The sequence below is a fragment of the Calidris pugnax genome, unplaced genomic scaffold, assembly GCF_001431845.1.
Source record: "Calidris pugnax isolate Ruff unplaced genomic scaffold, ASM143184v1 scaffold63, whole genome shotgun sequence".
Lineage (NCBI taxonomy): Eukaryota > Metazoa > Chordata > Aves > Charadriiformes > Scolopacidae > Calidris > Calidris pugnax.
This window is the reverse complement of record NW_015090852.1, coordinates 7,523,859-7,545,692: the sequence shown is the minus strand read 5'-3', so window position 1 is coordinate 7,545,692 and position 21,834 is coordinate 7,523,859. Positions and strand designations below refer to the sequence as shown.

Here is a 21,834-nt window from a genome sequence, read left to right as displayed (position 1 = left end):
GTTTTACCGATCGGTTTTCTGTATTTGAGTCCACTGATTTGTTCAAATTTCAGGATTGAGAAAAATAAGGGGTTTGGTTCTTACCACAAGGTTCTTCAGTTGTCAGTGTGGAAGTGCCTATAAGAAGACAAAACAAAATAAAGTTGCAGATCAGCAAGTTTTGGGTTTTTTTCACAGAGCATTAGAGGAGGGTGACTGGTGCTGCCCAAAACTATTCCTTCATTATATTCAATACAAGTAATATTATCTAGCTCTCAACTCATATTAAAAAAAGGGAAGAAAACATCAGCTACATACAACCTCATTTTTTAACTAGTTACTTTAGGGATCACGTGTGTTTCATAATTTTCCAATGACATCACTGACTACAAATCAAACTGGTAGCATTTCTGCATACAAAGTTACACAACAATATTCCAAAATCACACAATCTCATGGAGGTATGATAAACTATAGCTGTTTTCCAGGATACGTATGCTTTGGAATGGCTAACTATGGTTATGCAGTATGCAATATGCAGCATGCAATGTCACTAAAAAACAAAATTTACCTGCTTTTTTGGACAAGTGTCTCTTACCTTTGGAAAGAGACTTATGCAACAGTACAGACTGTTTTACAACTATTTTTACACTGAAATAACCATAAGAAATTACGAGCCGGTATTTAGAAAACATCTAAGGAAGCTTGAGCAAAGAACTTCACCCTGAAACAATTTCTTACAATATACTAAGGTATAATGTTACCAAAAGAGACTGATATCTATTTTTTTCCATAGAAGACAGGCCCTAGATTTGCTTCTCTCTGGGTTAGGAGTCATCTGGCTGAGTAGCACCCCTACTGAGAGGGTAAACTGAGAGGATCCAATGGAGACTTACCAAGATGGCTAGAGGCAGAAGACCCACAAGTAAAAGCTAAGCTCAGTCTCGCAAAGAGCTGATAGTAACTTGTATCTACTTGAAGGGCAGTTACAAAGATGGTAAGAGTCCAACACCTGGATGTACACATATATTTTACTGACCTGAGTAATTCCTTACAGCCCAATTGCAATAATATTGTGGGTAAGTGCTTGCAATATTGGATCCCAGGAAAATGTTAATGTTGAGTGAAAGGAAAGGGAAGCCACCAGAAAACAGAGAAGCACACAGATCTGTGGATGTATTCATACTCCTTTGCTGCTTGGGCAAATTTCCTCTATCAAGAGGAGTACTGACAGTAATTGACAGACTTACCCTCCTACTATGCCATTGTGTGGAAATAATTTCTATTTTTCACTTGCTTGACAAGTAGCAAATTTGGTATCTTTAATATTACTTATAAACTGTTAATAAGATTCATAAAAACACCCTGAAGTTCAACACAGTTGTACACCTAATTTGTATGCTTGTTTGATAAATGAAATTCAAAATTAATTCCCTCATTCTAACATATTTTCTGTGCTTGCAGTATCATAATTGCGATAACTGTGTGCAAGTTTGTCACCTATAGTGAGAGTGGGGGAGATCCCAGTGTTTGCTGGCGTGCTGACTGATGAGATGGTGCTGTGCAAGGATGTTGAACTGTAATAATCTGAAAGGAAATAAACAACATATCAGCATTAAAAAGTAAAATTAATGATTTCATATGACTATGTCACCAGAAATGTCTTACACTACAGCCTTTCTCTGCTCTTTTTTTTCTTCCAGGATTTTTGTAATTTAGAAAAGAGTGCTAACAGAAAAATCTTGCAAACATATAAAAAAAAAAACAACCCAGAAAATGGGTATTTAAATAGAGAGCAAGGTTTTAGGAATACACCACTTACTAATGAATTTTGCAATGTACAAGCATAGGGTTATTTAGTCATTTATGCATAATCCAGGTTGGAGTCAACATAAAAATGGTATTAATAATTGTGAACTGGGAAATTCTAAAGCATTTTGCTATGTTGTTACAGGAAAATACAATCACAAATAGTGATTGTGCTCTTAGAAACAAGCATTCCAGCGGTGTTCGTTTGCCAGATCACACAACTTGCTCACTATGTTACCTACTATATCTCAGTATTTATCTCCCTGCTTATAAACCACTGACAGGTTTCGACATTCTCTTTTAGGTCCATTCCTATTGCTCTTGCTTTGACAACAGCCTCCCTGACAGCAGTATCACAGCTAGTATCAATAACATATTGATACTACTGTGATGACCACAAGACTTGGCCATCACGTACCAGGTCCTGGAACTAAATCTGGTATTGCCACCATGCCAAATTGTAGATACCTTTTCTATTTGATGAACCATTAGCTGGACAAGATTATCCTGAGGCTGAATGACTTAGTTTTCCCCTACAGTAATTACTTAGTTTGCCCCTACAGTTCAGAGAGCAGTGAGCGGCATCTAAAGGAAGACGGCAAACCTGATGAAGCATTCTTCAAGGCAGTGGCAGTGTGTGTGGTGAGGGCAGCAGTGCTGCTGCGTGGTGGGGTGCCAAGTCCCATGGCAGGGACAGAGCCTGCATGCGTGGAGAGGTATGTGCTGTCTGAAGGAGAGACACCTGTGGTGAAAGGTACAGCATTTTCATTAATGCTTCAGAGGCTGCCCGTTCAAGGAAGGACACAAAGCTGCACACAACACAGGGCTGCTGTGCTGGAGCACTCTCATACAGATGCACTGTGAATTTATTAATAAGCAAAGGCACACCAAACACTCAATGTGTTAGGGGGTCCAACAGGTGTCAGGTGACACCTTAGATGTCAGTCTAATGCTTTCTTGGCACTCGACTGTACCTTTTTCATGCTAAATGTATTTCAAAATATACTCAAATTTATGACTCAAAGCCAGACTAGTCTAGTGTTCTTGCCTTTTAAGACAGCATATTTCATTTCATTGGGCTGAATGAAAGGGCATTACACACTCTGTGAGATAACGGTGTACAGGAAAAGGAAAGAAGAGATTATCAGAAAAAAACATCAATGCAGTTCTGTCATATAAATTAAAAGTTTCTTACCAGGTGTAGTACTTGTTGACTCATCTCCTTTAAAAAGGAAAGAGAAGGAGAAAGTGTAAATTAAACTTCCAAGGAATTGAACACAATCATGCATCAATGCATCAAAAATAAAAAAAATAAACATTCCTTCCTCCCAACTATCAGCTGAGCTTTCCCCAGGGAATTACACGCTGTTAAGTAATATGTAGTAGCATGTAGCAACAACCAGACCCCCAAAATACCAAACATATGATATGTGGACTGATATCGTCCGCATTAAAAATCACTTTTTCCTTGAGCCAGAAGTTCGTGCCGTGCCGCCTTAGGGAAGGAAGGCTGTGGTGGACGCCAGTTCAGCTGAAACAGAAGAAGAGCAGCAATGCTGCAGTCTGAATCCACTGTTACCTTCAGTGGTGCCTGGAGGTGAGAGTGATGTGGAGCGTGCAGGTGGAGGTGTCATAGGGGAGTAAGAGCTGGTAGTTGCCAGATCTTCATGTCCTGCTGCACAGCGGGGAAAAATATCATCAGGTGAGCAATGCATGAAAGTGAGAAGTTAATTGGAACCAGAAAGGCTCCCAGCTGCTCTCTGAATTATATTTCTCCCTCTAGCACTGGCAAAAAGAACACATTTACGTTGCTCTCCAGTTTGTGCATAGGCTGTGCAACACATCTGCTTGGCTTTATTGCAAGAGCATGGCTTGCAATTAGGCCTGTGGACCACTAATTCCAAATTTCCACCAATTTTCTGACATGCCTTTGTGGTGAAAAGATTTATTCATCCTTTAGCAAGGTGGGGATGCACTGATTTTAGTTGTTTGAAAACACCAGCTGAAGGGGATGAATTAACATGCAGCTTGCAAAAAAACCCAGGCTGATTGGGGTGGGTTTATTCTGTGTTGTTGATGTAGGAAGGACCCTCTTGTCTCAACCATCAGATATGTCTCTGGTGCCTGAGGAGCTCTGTGAGTCGCAGGAAAGTGCCACTGTCACAGGTCAACATGAAACTCCCATCTGAGACCTCAAGGGGAAAGGGAGCCCCATAAGGAAAATATGAACTCATAAAACCAGCATGCTATAGCTTGAATTCTAATCACTTTCTTTGAAAAGTATGTTTCAAATCCCCAACTTTGATTTAATTCAAATAAAAAATCCAAATATGTCTCCATCATATAAAAAAATGTTGCTGTAATATAATTGACCTCAAACAACATAAATTACCAAATTGCTTTAACTGGGATGGAATTAACAAATGTATGATAGAAGTAGATGCCAGTTCAGCTAAAACAGAAGAGCAGCAATGTCGCAGTCCTGAATCAGTTGTTACCTTCAGTGGTGCCTGGAGGTGAGAGTGCTGTGGAGCGTGCAGGTGGAGGTGACGTGGGTGAGTGAGAGCTGGTAGTTGCCAGATTTTCATCTCCTGCTGCACAGTGGGGAAAAGATATCACCAGGTGAGAAATGCATGAGGGTGAGAAGTTCATCTATAGCAGAAAAAAGGCCAACGGTTTGTATGGCTTTCTCTGAACCATGTTTCTCAGGACAGATTTGACTGGGGGATATGTTTTCATGTTTAACAACATATTTTGCAGTACCAAAAGCTAAAACCCTCAAAATCTTTTGCGTCATCACGCAGCAGTGTATACAAGTACAAGCAATATCAACAAATAGAGTGTTGCTGAACGAAGAATGATTTTATTGGTAAGAAGAGCTACCAATGCTGATTCTGTTGTCAAGAAAAATCCTACCTGTCTACAATTGTCACTATACAAGAGCCAGAAAACCAAGCCTCAGCATTCCTGAAAGCTGTTTGCTTTCCCCAATATTAATTTCTAAAGGGCAGCAACCTCCCTGGACCATCCTCCTGATATTTAAGAATCTCTCCAAATAACTCCTATGTCCAGGTTATAGATTACCTACTGACTTGAGCTGGGAGAAATGATCTTTTCACACCTATAAAAACACGCCTTATTTTTATACTCTGCTTTGAAATCATTGTCCAAAACCTTTTGCATTCATGTAATGTAAAATTTCTGTCACAACAAAGAGAGACAAAAATGAATGGCAATGGCTAGAACCACGAGTTTGTTCATATGGCTATACCCTTTACTCATTTAGAGGATTAGAAGCTTTGACTTTGGCATAAGAATCCTGAAAGCTACCTCGAAAGCATGCTTGTTCCTATCTCTTTAACCCTGAAAGCCTGCTGTGCTTTTAGCAAGGAACAAACCTCCACTTCTTCACACATTCCTTGCTGTGACCATCCACAAACTTTCATCCATCTGGCTCTTCCTTTATCTCCCATTTTCTACTAGTTCTTTCCCACTATGTTTCTTTCCTGGATTTTTTTCTTTTTTTTTTTTTTTTTTTTTCTTTGTTAAATTGTAGCCAGTTATCTTCAAAAAATGTTTTTTTTTTTTTTTTTTTTTTTTTTGACATGTGTGTTTTTCAGACAGCACTTCACTGTTTATAATTTCTCTGTTACTTCTGCTTCGCTACATGGTACTTCACAACTTTCATAGCCCTACTGTTTTGAAAATAAACTCCTTCTACCTTTAAAACAAAAATCGAGGTTTATGTGAAAAACTGCAGTACTTATGAAGGATACATATTCTGTTGCCCTGTAAATGTGCCAGGGTCAAAACCATGTCTCTCATCTCTGACACAGAAGCTCAACACAGGCAGATCTCCCAGGACTCCAAAGATTTTCTCCTTATTGACCTGACAAGCAGCAACACACATGTTGGTTGTCAATAGCCACCGTGGATTCTGCACCCCGTATGAACAGTTCAGAAGACAAACAACAGTCATTAAAAACCATGAACAATGACAACAAAGTCACCTGTAGAGAGCGAGCACTTTTTTTATGCCCTAAACTGTCATTAAATGTGTATAAGGCATAATATAAAAAAGACTGTAAACAAAAGCTGAAATCTTGTAAGTACTTGTCTAGTGAATAGTTAAATTTGTTGTGGACTGTACATTACTCAAGATATCTCCCTACAAATTAAAATCTCTAAAAAGCCAGTAGTCTGATATTTTAAAGAAAAAGTGTCAAATGAAGCTCAGCTAAAACTAGTAATGCAGAGCTAGCTACTTCATTCTTCATTTATACAAGTGGGGAGGCGTGTTGCCTAAAATCTGGCCTGCCTATAGTTTGTCTGAAACCATATGAAACTGTCAAAATAATTGCTCTTAATTGTAAGAATATAATCTGTAAAAAATGTAGTAGACAGACAGCAGACTAAATGACATGGGTTTAGAAGCCATCATATTAACAACACTAGTATCCTAACCCATTTATCTGTATGTATCTCCACTAAAACACAGGACCACATGTATTCTTCAGAGGTACAGAATGTTAGCATATGAAGCATCCTAACCTGAGAGATATTACAGATAAGAAACAAAAATATAGACGATCTTTTGAACTGTCAATGTATTGTCAGTATCTGAAATCTTCAGTAAGGACTGGAACATTTATTAGCAGAAATTGTATAATGTAACTGTATACATTTAACTGCCAAGAAACCCTGTAAAAGCTAACATGTATAGTCATCCACATTTTCCATGAGCAATTCAATTTCAATGTATCTTCATGGATTTTTAATTCAGTGTTTTAAAGCAGGCAGTTGGTCACTCTAAATTTCATAATATGATTTTTCTTTCTTCAACTGGCTTATCAGCTGAAGAAATCAATTGTTCCCCTTCCTTCCCAAATCTTATTTTGGTTTAGCACATTAAATATACCTCAAGCTCAAAATTACCTTTCTGTGACCATCTACACAGATCAACTTTCACTTAAATGACTGTTTCCAAGAAAAGAATATACGCAGTTGCAGAAAAAGCCCTAAATGAAGCTCTGCTCAGAGATTAGTGGAACATTTAGAAATACTTTTTCTATTTACTGGTCTCTAATGCAAAAATGATGGAGACAAAAATATATATTTCAAAATTCCCTCTTCCAAGTGCAGATAATATGAGCAAAAAGAGGGCTCATAAGGTTGAGGGCTCATAAGGGCTCACAGTGTTGTATTTATGGTTACCTCATTCACTTCCTTAAGATTCCTGTTAAAGTCATTTTCCCCATCTTCTCCCTTGTAAAGTTAGGAATAATGTTACCAGCTTAAATATAAAGTGAGGTTTATTGCTCACTCACAGTGACAGAGGCTAAACGTTACACACGATCATAGAACTCAAGGTGGGAAGTGACCTCAAGAGATCGTCCAGTCCAGCTGCCCTGCTCAGGCCAGTGTCAACTAGAGCAGATCACTTCTCAAAACAGTTTGGAATTGTCCTAGATTTCCCAATTTTCCCTCTAAATAATCACTGGCATTTTAACAACATTTCACGGCAGTTTTATGTCCTTCTAAGCATTTTAAAGGTGTCCTGCTCTTCTATAATTCCATTCTATTATATGATTTATTATAGCAATGGATTGGACGCAGTTGAAAAGAATTCAATAGGTGGCACCAAAACACTAAAGAACTCCTCTCAAACAGCAAAGCGGATACATTTACCCATATAACCTTATTGAGAGATACCAGGTAAATTGAAAGATAATAAAGAAGGATCCCAACACATCAGACTGTGTTACTCCAATATTAATAGGCATACTGATGCAATTAATTTATTTTTCAAAAAATATCCCACAGCTAACATATATGTCTGAATTAAACTTGGGTTAACAAAGTTAAAGTCAAAACCGCCTGCTCATGTTTATATTCTAAAACATATCTCTGGAATCTTGAAAGCTGAAATCTAAGACTGTCTTTAATATTTAAGAAGGATGTGGAACCCCAAAAAACCATGCTGTGTGGTAGGAAAGTCCGGTGACTACCAAACTAAGCAAGTTGGTCTGGGTTTAAACAGGAACTATCCCAAATCTTTTCTCAAATCTTAAACTGCATCCAGCCATAAGACACTTTTAAGATAGTATGCATAGAATCGGCTCAAATAACCCAAGTGGAAGAACTAGTGTATGAAAAGTTCCTGCTACTGAAGGAACCACTACTACTTTTCTAAGCTTTCCCTGTCCCTTTCTTTTGATTTGGCCACGAGTTGGTTCCTGCTTGCTTACCCAAAAGATTACCAACCCATCAGTAAAGTTTGAGTGGATCTGGGCTTCGTTGGGTGCCCTGCAAAAAGATACGAGCAGCTCATCCCACGGGGAGATGGGAGCTTGGCTAATTGCTTTCTTTCCCTTTCCTCTCTGGCTACCACTCGGCAGACAGAGTTCAGCTGCTGCTTGAAAGAAAGTTTTAGGTGGGATGACAGGCTGTCAACACAATACATCTAAAACGGATGAGCTGAGCACCTCCTGAAAGCTCAAAGATAAACAGGCCCTGGGATTGAAACATGGGACTACTGTATTTTGAAGAAATCTTTCAACGTTCAACAAGAAGAGCAAATGGGAAAACTGTGAAAGAAACCAGGCCACAAAGAAAAGCCAAACCCTAATGACGTCAGGCTGTACAGTTCACATTTGGAGGTACAGGAGCTGCTATATTGCTGCTGCAGTAGTGACTCTGCGCTTGCTGCAGTGAACTGTGGTCGCACCCATATAAGAAGTTACTGCTCACTGCTGCCCTCTCAGGAAAAACAGAATAAAGTGAAAATGCTTTCCATTTGGCAGGACCAAGTGACTCAACAGAAGACAACTCAGACCTAGGATATGCTAAAAGACACTGTGTTCCAAGTAACTCCAGGCTCTGATCTTCTCGAGCAGAAGGAAGTGCCAGCATACATTTCCTCTGTGTGTGAGTTATTAAAGGAAACTCCAGCTGAAAAGATGGAGATACTGTTGAACCTGCATTAAGAGCCTAAAAACATTATCCTACTTGTATGTGCAAAAATACTTTAGCTGATAACAGGGGACATACCTTTTAATTCTGTTATGCTCCTTAATTCGCATGGTGAGTAAAATGGACTCGGGTTTATATCTACTGCTGGGCTGGGCAGGGGACTGCACTTAGAATCTTGGAATCATAGAATGGTTAGAGATGGAAGGGACCTTCCATCAAGATCATCATGGGCAGGGACACCTCCCACTAGGCCAGGTTGCTCAAAGCCCCATCCAGCCTGGTCTTGAACACTTGCAGGGATGAGATATCCACAACTTCCGTGGGCAAAATCTTCCAGTGTTTTACCACCCTCACAGTAAAGAATTTCTTTTTAATATCTAATCTAAAACTCCACTTTTCAATTTAAAAACATTACCCCTCATGCTATCGCTACACTCCCTGATAGAGAGTCCCTCCCCATCTCTCCTGTAGACCCCTTTAGGTACTGGAAGGCTGCTATATGGTCTCCCTGGAGCCTTCTCTTCTCCAGGCTGAACAATCCCAACTCTCTCAGTTTGTCTTCATAGGAGAAGTGTCCCAGCCCTCTGATCACCCTCAGGGCTCTCTGCTGGACCCATTCCAACAGGTCCATGTCCTTCCTGTGCTGAGGACTCCAGAGCTGGATGCCGTGCTCCAGGTGGGGTCTCACAAGAGTAGAGTAGAGGGGCAGGATGCAGTTGGGTCTCTGGGCTGCCAGTGCGCATTGCTGTCTCATGTCAAGCTTCTGATCCACGAGCATCCCCTTCTCCTCAGGGCTGCTCTCTAGCCATTCTCCACCCAACCTGTACTTACATGCCATTAGCTCCAGCTGTCCCCTCTGGAGTGTGGCACTATTGCATTCCTTGATGCACACAGCATAGAGAAATGTGGAAAGGAAGAAGATCCCTTTCTGCTAAAAGTGCATTTGGTGTTTAATCCAGCCTGGTACCATACCAGCTGGCTCTTCACATCCAGCTGCACTCAACGTGTCTTTGTCAGACCTGGGCAGGGGGCAGAGGAAGTAATCCTTCCTCTCAGCTTCATGTTTGCAAAACCATTGGCAGACAGGCTTTTTTCTGCCAGGAAAAACACTTAGTGATTCTGCAGAGCTGCTGCCCTTTTCCCAGGCTCTCTCCACCCTTCAGCATATTGGACAGACCCCAGCAACCCCCACCAAGCAGTACTTCACATAAAGCAGCTAGTGTAGGTCCAGATTCTGTCTTCCCACTTTTTACAGCTGAACGGCAGTGTTTCAGCAGGGTCAGAGCTCTTCACATCTGCACAGAAAGCAACAGGATGTGGTCTACTTGTTCAGATGGAGTAAAGCTCTTTGAGGGGGTCTTCTAGCAAACAGCACAGCCATTACTCAGCTCCACTGCAAGCCAATACTAAATTGCAAAAAAAAAGAATAGTTCCTGGTGGGAGGTGAAGGGTGAGTAAGGCAAGGAGCCTTACAAAATGCTGCCGGCCGTCCTTCTTTGATTTATTCTTAAACTTCAAGTGGGATAGGATGTAATTCACACCTACTTTAAGGCTCCCTTGTGCTGCCAGAACCAGCTAAAGGGACCTTAAGTAAATGAGCATCAGGGCTAGAGATGTTACTGCTTCTTTTTCCCGCAAACACGAAATAAAGGGATCCATTACTACTTTATAAATAAATCTGGGCTGACCTATGAATAGGCTAGCAAACACTTAAACATCTGAGTAATTCTATACCACAGAGGACCCCTCAAATTTTATAGGTAGGATCATGTGTGCTGAAGTGCTTTCATAATCACAGACTGCAGAATTGCACTTTATTCTTTATCACTAACTCGGGGAAAGAAAAAAAAAAAACACACACACAAAATTGTTCCCAGTTTCTGGACAAACTGCTGCTTTTTGAAAATTGAATGAAAGAATGCCATATAAAGTTCACATTAAAAAGACATGAAATTTTTCATGCTCTGTGTCAAAAACCAAATTACTTATTTGAGTTTAACATATAGAAAGTGTCAGGTAATTTGGACATTTCAGAGGCTCCTAAAAAAACCCGCCTGTGCTCTTAGTCATTGAAGATGCAGCCATGAAATCACTTCAAAATAATCTATAATCTAATGGGCAAAAATCTTCATAGCTGTACAGCAATCATAGGAAGGCTATATATTTACTGTAGCTGAGAATTAATACTAAATAAAAGTTAGAATTATAATTCCCACAGATAATATTGACAATATTTCTTTTCACCAGAAATTAGGGATAAAAAGTTGAAACTGTAAATTTTAATTTGACAGAAATTCTAAAATGTTTTGATTGAGAAAAGCCATTTGTTTCGTTTTGGCATCAGGATGTAAAATTAATTCTGATTGTTCAAAATGAAAATTAAAAAAATTTCCATTTCTCAAAATATTTCCTTTTATACAATTCATTAATATTTGCCCTCCATAGTGTCACCTTAACACAGTGCAAACATCTCCAAAGGGCCTGATCCTGTCTCTCTTTCCTGGCACCTTTAATATTTGGTTGAGGTATGTTTCTGCAGAGCCAAAGGCTTTTTCATTCTCAAGACATCTACCAGCACTCCGATCTGAATTGCACTGTGGAAGTACATAGTCTTTCTGCAAACCACACCTCAGGAATAAGTGCAGACCTACACTGCAGCTAAATATGGCAGGATGTGGTCTTATTTTTTTTATGAAAATTGACCTTTGAAATTGATGCTTGTTCTTGGTTCCCAAGATCTAGGACCCTCTCATTGCTGTCCAGCTTCCAGGATGGGAGTTGTCTCTCTCCTTCTCAATTTCAGAGTGAACTATAAGCATTAAGCAGCATTTACAGCATTGGAGAAGGCAAAAAATTAACCAGCAATCAAGTACAAGGGCAACATCCAGAAGAAAGAAACGGAATTAAGAAGAATTTATACCTGGCAGACGCAAGGAGGAACACAATGTTGCAGGCTCAAGAAAGAGGAGGAAATGCAAATGTCAAAGTTTGTCAACATTCATCAGCTAAAACAAATTAATACTGAGCATAAGTTCTACTAACATGCAGAGCCTGTCTTAAGGAAAAGATAAGAAGAAAAGCACAAGAAAAATACTGAAATAATATTTTTTTCTCAACTAACTAGAAATCTAATGAAATATTTCTGAGCGTGTTAAAAAAAAGAATTTTCTGATTCTGATTGTGCAAAATAAATATGAGTTTAATTTTTTTCCAGTAAAAACACAGAGAAAAACAGGCATTTCCCTCGAGAAATATTAATTTCATGGAAACAACATTTGTTACCAACGATATCTAGAATTTCTCAAAACCATAAACCTGAAGTAGAACAAAAACTAAAAGCAGAAAATCAAAAACATTTTGCCTTGTACACAGTTCTTGCAAACTTAAAATAAATATTCAGGAATATTGTGTAGTTAGCAGTCAGAAGGAAGGCATTTCTATCAATTGCCCTGCATTCTAAATGACATCCTCAGACTTCATAGGAGAACTTTAACTACAGTAACCCACTTGTACAACTACAGCTAACGACGCCTTTGCTGCTCTGTGGTTTCTCTCATGCTGTTTACTTCTGTTTTTCTTCTACAGAACCCAACTCAAAAGGAAGAGGGTGCAGCGTACTGTGGTTTAGATCTTAAATGCTTCCAAATGGTGAAACTGAGTTACCATAGCACCCACATGCTCAAGCAATCAGACCTATCTTAGCACGAAACCACAACTTCTCTAGAGCAGTCATGAAATTTCCCTATTAAACTCCTTTTCACCAAATTTGCATTTGCAATTATTTTTAGTTGTAGAGGTTCATTAAGATGATACAGTGGGCAGTGGCAATCATTGGGATACAGTCCAGGCTGATTTACAGAGTACTTGTCATCATGTGAATTGTCTCCAAGAGGGAGGAATACCAAAGCCTGATGTAGCAGTTACTTCAGCTGTGAAACTTTGGCTTCTACCCACAGTCATTAAGAAATACCTATACAAGAGGAATGGAAGATTGTCTGTCATATTTGCTTGGTGATTTTGTGCTTCATGCAAAAGAAAAGCTGTGTTCGCTTTGCCTTTTTTATATTTTCAGTATTTGTGCATGTATAAACTCAAGAGCCAAATACCGTGCTAAAGTTGTCTGTTCTCAAGAGCCAGTCCCTACCTTTAGTTATGACTTTTCTAGCCCTATTCCTTGATAGTCCTTTCCCACATCCACCACAATCAGAAAGAAACACTTGCTCCATATTGCCCTGCTTAAAGATACCAACAGGCTGGTTCTGGATTTGCTGAATGCATATTGTTTATGGCAAGCAGCAGGAAAGAACATGCAACTATTACACTATCCTCTCCATTCCTACTTGCACGTTTTTGCAGTGGCAGCCTCTATTAGTGCTGGGGAGCTCCTGAGCACAGCTGAAGGCAGCTCAGTTCTGACCCAAAAAGGAGGCTGCAGCCTAGAACTGATTGACTACTGGTGAGAGTATGAGGTAGGGGCAAACTTCTTCATCTCAGACTACCTCATTGGACCGTGGTTTATTTAAATACCTGACTTACTTCTCTGCCTATCTCTGAGTTCCTTCAAGACAAAAGCATTATCTGGCACTGTAGATCTCTTCCTGACTGCACATTACTTTTTACGTAATTTTGCCAGCAAAAGAAAATGGGTCCTTTCCTCTGCAAAACAGAAACAACTTGAAAATATTTCTCTAAACTATCTTTAATCAGCTCAAATATCAAACCATAAACAGTTTAGTACTGTATGAATAGCAGTATTTCAGCCACTGACAATATAAAACCTGTTGAAATCAGAAATGTCTTCTGTTTGGTAGAGAACTATTAACATGAAGTCCTTGGATCAACAGCTTTTTACCTACTGGGAGCATTATGTCAGTGGGGACTGTAATCAGTGATTTTCAATGAGATGCAGGTAGTGATTTTTAAAAAGAAATGAACATATTTTTTCTCTTTCAAGAAATGACATCTGTCTATGAGCCTTTCCTTTTTGTAATAATGTTTTTCTCTGATCTGTTGCTATGTTAAAGACCTAAACAAAAATAGCTAACAGGCATGGGGGAGCTGAGGGAGGAGTGCAGATGACAGAGATAAACAGTTGATATTTAGGTGCTCTGAACATCTATGTCTCCAACTGACATCACCTGGATTTGCAAACACTTAGCTTTTCTACAAAATAGGATCAAAGCACAATCCAAATGGAGAGGAAACACATAGGCTCTGAAGAGAGACCATAACATTTACTTTAATCTGTTTCTTTTTTTGGTGGGGAGAGGAGGACCTTAGATGTGTGCTGTATTCTGAGCCAGTACAGAGTTTTAGATGGAAGTTTGACTTTCAAGGTGAGGTTGCTTTCTCTTATTTTAATTTTACTTATAGTGCAGAAACATCAGTATTCCTCAATCCCAACCATAACTGCTTGGTGCTGTGTTCTGTGGATACTGTATAAGACAATTTAGGCCTCGGAAGGTTTCAGTCAGACAAGACGGAGAAATAGAAAGCAACATTTCCAGTGTTACAAAGGGAATATTAAGATTAAAAACCAAACTAACCAAACAACCACAAAATTTGAGACAGGCATTCACAAATTCTTAGACAAAGTCTATGCTACAAACAGGATCCCCAAACAACAATCTAGTGTTGTGTAAGTTCACAAATCCGAAAGTCTATGCTACAAACAGGATCCCCAAACAACAATCTAGTGTTGTGTAAATTCACAAATCCGCCTTTTACTATCACAAATGGCTAGTCCATAACAAAACACTTCTTTGGTTTTTATGCATTGCACTTTGGTTTAGTTTTGCTTTTTTTTTTTTAATTAAAAAGGACATATAAAGGTGCCACAGGAATGCCATAGCTTAGCCTTGGCCAAGGGCTGAGGGGAGGGCAAGCAGGGCTGAGTGACCATGCCAGTGAGACCAGAGTGTGATGAGCCATCATAGTCTGCAACAATCCATCAGAGAGCAACACTCAATCTTGCTGCAAAGATGTAGCAGGGTGTCCTGGGGGCTGCTCTGACGGGCAGCACCTGTCTCTCAAGACCTTTGGCAGTAGGGGCTGGGGACAGAAAGATCCCAGAGCCCCACAAAGATGCAGTGACAGAATACCTATGTGTTATTGACACGGATAAAAGCACAGGCAGTAGCTGCACTGTTCTCACAGGGCAGTTCTTCCCCTCACCAAGGTGAAGCTCCCAGTAACTCAACATTACTGCAATATCACACACTTCAGGTAGTGCCCTGAATACAAAAATTTCTCACACTTGCAGGAGATGCCAAGTGGCTCACAGGAGTGGTGATCTGAGGACTGCAGTGATGTTTGCTGCTACTGAAGCATCCCCGTTACACAGCCCAAGGCTGGTGCAGGGAGAGTCAGCTGCTGTCTTTGATGAGAACAGGTCCTGTGGTTCAGATGAGCACATTGGAGTCAGAGAGAGGACCTGACATTATCTGCTCACAAGAATGACATGACCATTCAATTGAATTCTCTGATGATTGTGCAGTTCAGGCTTTAAGAAAACTAGCTGCCTTATTCCACCGCAACATGCTGTTGGTCTGTACCTCCAGTGCACAGTGCTGGGTTTTACTGTGCTCAGTTACTCTGCCTGCTCAGCCCCAGCCTTTGAAAGACCTTTAACTGCAGCAGAGAGGCACAAACCAGAATGAAGATGTAGTTATAGCAAACCCTCCACAAAAATTTCATTTTTCAGTGATCTGTCATTTGTATTTCTACAGCTTGCTCCAAGCTTAACAGGACCCTCAGCAGTCCCTGTGCCAATGAGCCCAAGTCCCAGCCTCACATCTCCAAGCAGCAATGCTCTAAACTATCCTGCTAGTCTCAGTCATCTCTCATGACCCAGATTTCTTCCAGCATTAAGAGAAGATCCTAACCAGCACTGGCTGATAGACATCTAGCTTCTGTTTCTTAAAAGGGTAAGAGAGTACATAGAGAAGAAAAAGAAAAATCAGCCAGCTCAGTGGAGAACTGTTCCCATACCAACTCTGCCTGCTGGGCAGCTTCCTCGCCCTCCTGGGGCTGCCAGCTGCAGCCAGCAAACTCTTTTTGTTTCAAGGGAGAATGATTTTACTTAGTTACTATCCTGACTTTTTTTTTTTCCTCCAAGCATTCAGGTCAGAAATGATCAGAATTTAATATCATTCATCAAATATGCTACTGAATAACGTTTTTGTTGTTCATAAAATACTGTGACAAACAGTATTCACTGATCAACAGCTAAATCAACTGTATACTTGTTAGGGTACAATTTAAACCACTATAAAATATACACACAAAATGTTGATAGGAAGCATGATATAAGGGTCAGATTCTACTACCATTACTCATGCAAAAATAATTTGAAAAGTAAATAATTCTGTGAAGCATATCAATATTTTTTAGAATAATAGACCATTTAAAAGGATTTTTATATATTTCCTATATAAATTAATATGGAATCATTTAATTTTATCAAAAAGCAAAAATTACCAGTATTTACATTAATCAAAATTTCCTGTATTTGATATATAACATGAAATCCATCTTGTACTCAGTCAGCATGAGGAAAATTAGGACTGTTACCAAGTCCTACCCGGGGATTCCATATTTTACTACTGTGTGAGTGGTCGGACATACCCTCCATCTCTGTGCCTCTGTGACATCCCCTGCAAAGTGGAGATAATGGCACTATTCTACTAAGCTGGCATATAGCAATTAGAAATTCATTAAAAATTATTAAGTTTGCAGACAAGGGATCTGAAAATGCTATAAAAAAACAAACAAACAAATAATGCACATACATTACATGCACATACAATAGCCTCTCCCCATATCAAAATCTGGATTGCAAAACCTGCACTCTGCCCCTTCAGGAAAGCTGAGCCAGTGCTATCGAGAAGGGACCTGTACTTCATGTGATGCCAGAAACAACGATTAACAGATTTCAGTAGAGAGCTGAGCACACACAACTCCTGAATTCAATAAAAACTTTGAGTGAAAGTGGTTTCTCAATCCCCTCTCCTTCTGTATTTTTCTTTTGAAAACCAGATCATCAGTTTGGATGCCCAACTCTGGGCAGTTACCTGCATTTTAAATGTGTCCTTTTTTTACTCTTTCTTTATTTGCTTTTTTCATTATGACAAACATGAGATGCGAGATCTGATGTTACCTAAAAAACTATTGGATAATCATAAGCAAAAAGAGGGGAAAACAGTTAATCTGACTTTGCTTTAAATCCTGTGTTGACTGTTCTTTTCTGAAAGTCAGTTTCTGCTGAAAGTTCCAGGAGATAAAAATAAAGGCTCAGAAGGGAAGGATTCTACTCTGCTCACAGGGATTGTGGTGCCCCATATTCAAGCAAAGAACCTGAGAAATCTAGAGCTCATGTTCCTCAGGATTTGAACAAGACTAAATTCAGTATTGCTCTAAATAATTCAAGGCAAAAGGAACATAAATGGCCTATGCTTTCATCTTTTGTACGTGGCAAGCAATTTTCGTTAGCATTCCATAAATATTTTCTTTTTTTCCATTTTCATTATAATTTTTTATTTTAAAAATATTAAGTGAGCATTCTAGGAAAGAAAAAATAAAATAAAAGATACTAAATAAAGATACTAGACAAAAATTTATTTAGGAAAGGAATTTTATGGACCTTTCAAAGTATAGGGACCCAGGGAAAGCCCTCAGGCCAAAGCTAAGAGAACATTCAATTTCATGCTCCAAATAATTTGATGCTCTTTGTATAGGCACAGCAATGCACAAGCCATGAAATTCACCAGACCTGTAAACATTTCTGATGTCTAATAATAAGAAAGATGTATATATTGGCATCATACATCTTATGACAATAGCAAGAACAACTCTTACTTGGCAGTGGCAAGTCAGAAACCCAATTTGATCTGTAAAACAATTATCAGTTTGTATACAGACATTACACATAGAGCAGTTTGGAAGTAGCATGTGTAACATCTTCTGTGAGGACAGATGGAAAAGCTGAAGCAGAAAGACACAGTATGTGCAAATGTGGCTAAGACATTATTCTTTCAAGGTCTATAGCAGCATTTGGTTGAAATATTGATTAATTTATGACCATGTGACCTGGTAAAATTAACTGCTCTTTCGTATTTAACTAAGGGAACATATGAGAAATTTTTCAGTTGTGTAGATTAATACACTTGAAGATATTATCTATACAGCATTTTGTACATACGCCACACAAATTTGGTAATATGTACAAACCAAAAAAGACTAGAAGTTCTGGTAGATGTTCAAGAAATCACTTCTGCACACAAATTCATCATTGACTTCAGTAGGAATTAAGCCATAGTTTGAATTAAGATGATGTTCTGAATCAGGACTGTTACAGAGTCTGGCGTGTAAGCATGTAACAGATCCCTAGTACCACCCCAGCAACAAATGCAAATAGGAAGTGGGGACTGACATTGCTTAATTCAGCATTCAGCTCTGCTGGCTCAGTAAGGCACGTGAGCCTTTTCCCTGCCTGCCACTTTGTGCATGTAGACCAGCTCCAGTGTGGAATCACCTGGATTTCCACAGGCTGCTCTGCACCAATGTGCATGCTGTTGGGAGTACTTGGAGAAACTGAACTATGGCCAAAACCCTGCAGGAGCTACAGCACCCACAGCCAAGCTCGATGTCGATTTACCTGTTTTAACAACATTCCATACTGCAAACTGAAAATTTCAAGACAGTTTCATTCATATAAATTGTCTTTCAGAATTTTAATAATGGTGCCCAACATTAGCAAGGCAATTGAGACCAGTCTACCTGAAGACTCAAAAAGGCTGCAGCCCTTCAGTTAGGATTTTCAAGATTACATTCACATCCAGAAAGTTTGAAAAAAAATTATTAAAAAAAGTAAAATTCTGGATTCTGGATCCCCACTTTGCTGCACAAGACAGTTTTGTAGGAAATCCCATCATCAAGAACGCATAATGCTCTGCCCATTGAAATGTCTGTTGGAAAATCAATCAGTTGTGCATTGTTAACATGATGCCATGTCTGTCTTTCCTTTTGGAAATGAATTATGTTCTTTATGTTCATTTACATAACCAAGACCCAAAGAAATTAAGGACAGACCAACAGCATCTGCAGCCATGACGGTGTAAAGCAATCTGAAATAGTGTAGTGCAAGATAAGGCAGTAAACCACCAACCTTCTTCAGGTTGACAGGGCCAAATAAAACCTTGTCAAAAAATTAATAAATTCCCAAGAAAATAAGGCACAAAGTTATCAAGGAATGGAACTCCCTACCCAGGACATAACGTGTTTCAGTCAGGGTATGAGTAGCCAACCCTCTAGCTCTACAACAGATGGTATAAAAGACAACTGAATTAAAGGCTGTCAATTCATTTTGGCAGATGTCTGGGGCAGATAGCTTCTTTTTTTGCTATGAAAGCATTCTCCAAAAAATGCAAGAAATGGCACTGAGGTCCCTAATATCTGCTGCATGAGTTTACATCCCTCTGCTCAACCCTTCATCATGGATGACTGGGAAACCGGCTCCGGAGCAGGAGCTGGCTCTGCAGAGGTGAGTGGCTGATGGCTGAGTGGGATCCCACTGCATTGGTATCATGGGGAGCTTCTCAAACTAGACCAATTACACTCTATTTGACGGTGGCTTTCTCCCTGTGAACAAAGGCCTACATTACATGAGGAATGTGGGTCTCCTGCCAGAGCATCTGTTCACCAGCCAGGAGTACAGGTGCTTTTACTTGCGCAAAAGTACACAATGCTAAAATGGCTTACTGACAAAGCACGTTTTGTCTTTCAGTTTTAAGTTATTGGCAGTTGCTAATGAAAGTCATCTTTTACCTCATCAATGTTAATAAGCTTCCGCACTGTGCTATCAAACGTGGTTGTAAAAATCCTGCTTCTGCAACTCGTTGTGTTACTGCTTGTTCAGGGACCTCTCTGTCTTCCTTTGCTGTACCCCATAGTCATGTCCTTTTTGGATATGAGTCATTACAGTTAATCAGCCACATTGTCAAACTTCCATTTCAGTATAAATCAAATTCAGTTTAGATTTGAGTGGCTTAACCATGGGAGGATTCCCATTGTCTTTTTAAGTTTCTGCCTTTCGACCTCAGGAGACAAAATTTAGAAGTCAATGTTGGTATTTACCCATTAGTCGGCCTGAAGTTTCGCTTACTCTTCACATGCTGGTTTGGCAGAGATATAGAGATATCACATAAAGTGGATAAACCCCACTGCAATTCACCACCTCACTAGGAAGGGGCAGAAGAATTATTTGAACACTTAAAAGTAACAAAATTGTTAAATGTATTTGATCTCTAGTAGTTAACTTTGTCCAACAAAATGTCTTCATGTGTTCCCTCCCAGGCTCTGCATTAATGCTGACACTTGCAACAGCTTATGATGCAGTGCTGATACACCAATGGACAAGGAGAGAGCTTTGGAGCTAGGTGTCCTAGCTGCAGGTCCTGCAGGGCTCCACTGCTTTCTGCACATGCACCAAACAATGCTACTCTCTGATGGGAAGACTTAAATTGCAAAAGCCATATGTGATTGGCTACTTCTTGCCTTTTTATTTTTCTGCCTTCCTCCCCACCCCCAGATGGCTAGAAGTTCCTGATTCTCTGCTTCTTCTGAAGCAGTTTCAGCAGTCTGCCTCTAAACTGCAATGGTCCCTTCGTGTCTGGCATTGTTCACTATCTTATCATCAGGCATCTGCTTATATCATGCTCCAGGACACCGGTCCATGACTTTGATGATGCCTCCACAGCACAAATATCCCCATCTTAAAGATGTGTCCAGCGTCCATAGCCTGAACCCAGTCTTACACCAGTTTCACTATGAACTTGCAGTTGGAATGCCTGGACAATTTTCTGTCTTTCTGCCAACTTGATCAGAAATTCTGAGATTTAGAGGTGACAAGATCAAAGAGATTGGCTCAGCCTTTTACAGAGATAGTAATTTAGATCTGCTTGCACGACTGTGACATGCGACCATAGCATTATGTTTATCTTCCTAGTCTTGACCAGATTTTACTGGGGGAACAGTGTCTGATTTCAGGTAAACTAACAAGCTTAATAAAAATTTCTGTTTCTTTTCAGATGATAACCTACTAATTTCAGAGGAATTTCCAAAATAGACAGCCCCATTTAATAGTTTATTGCTAAAGACAGACAAAAATTTAAGTTCCTACCGTTATTCCTGCCAAGCACAAGAATAAAAGGAAAATTTCCATTTTTACCTAGTCTATAACTTTGTCTGAAATGTACATGTATTCTAGAAATAGAACACAGTTGAATGTTTTTAATAATTTAAGTCTGCATATTTAGCGTTTTTTGAACAAGGCTATGAACAGCTACAGGAACTAACAACAAGTAGTGACTGTAGATGTACAATAAGAGTTGCTATGAGTTATGGCAATGTACTCGTGTTCACCTGCAAAACTAATATGGCAGACAAGTAGCCAGAGCTGGTTTTTGCTACTCCTCTGTCATCGCCAGGAAGAGGCTGAGTTGCATCAGCAGAACTAGCTCACAAGGCACGCTTTCAACTGTACACAGTATAAGGGAAATCAAGCATAACTTTTTGAGCATTCTGGTGTTTTCACAGTGTTTGGAACTAATGGACTTCTTTCAATTTCCTGGTAAATGGCAGCTTGCAAGAACTATATGGTGTCACAGGATGTGGCTGCCTTAATTTTATCTCCATTTTGCAAAGCACTGGTCTGTACTTAGCAAACCAGCTCTCAGCTCGCGTTGTAAGCAAGCGCCTTCCCGTTCCCATGGCAAGGCTGCCTGTCAACCCACAAATGAGTAAACTTCCTCACTGAGGTAAGGTGAATAGTAGCAGTGCAGAAAAATATTAACACTTCAGCCTACATCGTTCGAAAACATAAAATTTTGCAAAAGTAAACCATCAAAAAGTGTAGTTGCCCTAATGACTCATCTTTCATTTTTAGCGTGCTTCTTTAACTACAAAGCACCATGTCAGCAGCCTCTACAATGACACAAGCCTCATGGTACATCATGGTATGAGACAATTATTATCTAAGAAATAAGACTGTTTGCAGATTAGCTTCCATGAGCATTT

General features: G+C 39.6%; 1 protein-coding gene across 9 annotated transcripts in view; it reads right to left on the bottom strand.

Moving 5' to 3' along the window:
* PTPRC (protein tyrosine phosphatase, receptor type, C) overlaps positions 1-21,834 on the bottom strand; it is a 64,147-nt gene that overhangs the window by 25,874 nt on the left and 16,439 nt on the right. Inside the window, exons 3-8 of one of the 9 annotated variants that reach the window (XM_014943568.1) lie at positions 4,287-4,382; positions 3,368-3,463; positions 2,984-3,010; positions 2,393-2,530; positions 1,480-1,566; positions 85-117 (exon numbers count right to left, since the gene is read on the bottom strand). In XM_014943568.1, coding sequence (XP_014799054.1) covers positions 85-117; positions 1,480-1,566; positions 2,393-2,530; positions 2,984-3,010; positions 3,368-3,463; positions 4,287-4,382 — 477 coding nt within the window. The remainder of the gene's footprint in view (positions 1-84; positions 118-1,479; positions 1,567-2,392; positions 2,531-2,983; positions 3,011-3,367; positions 3,464-4,286; positions 4,383-21,834) is intronic. The other 8 variants (XM_014943570.1, XM_014943569.1, XM_014943572.1 and 5 more) reach the window with 8 other exon arrangements.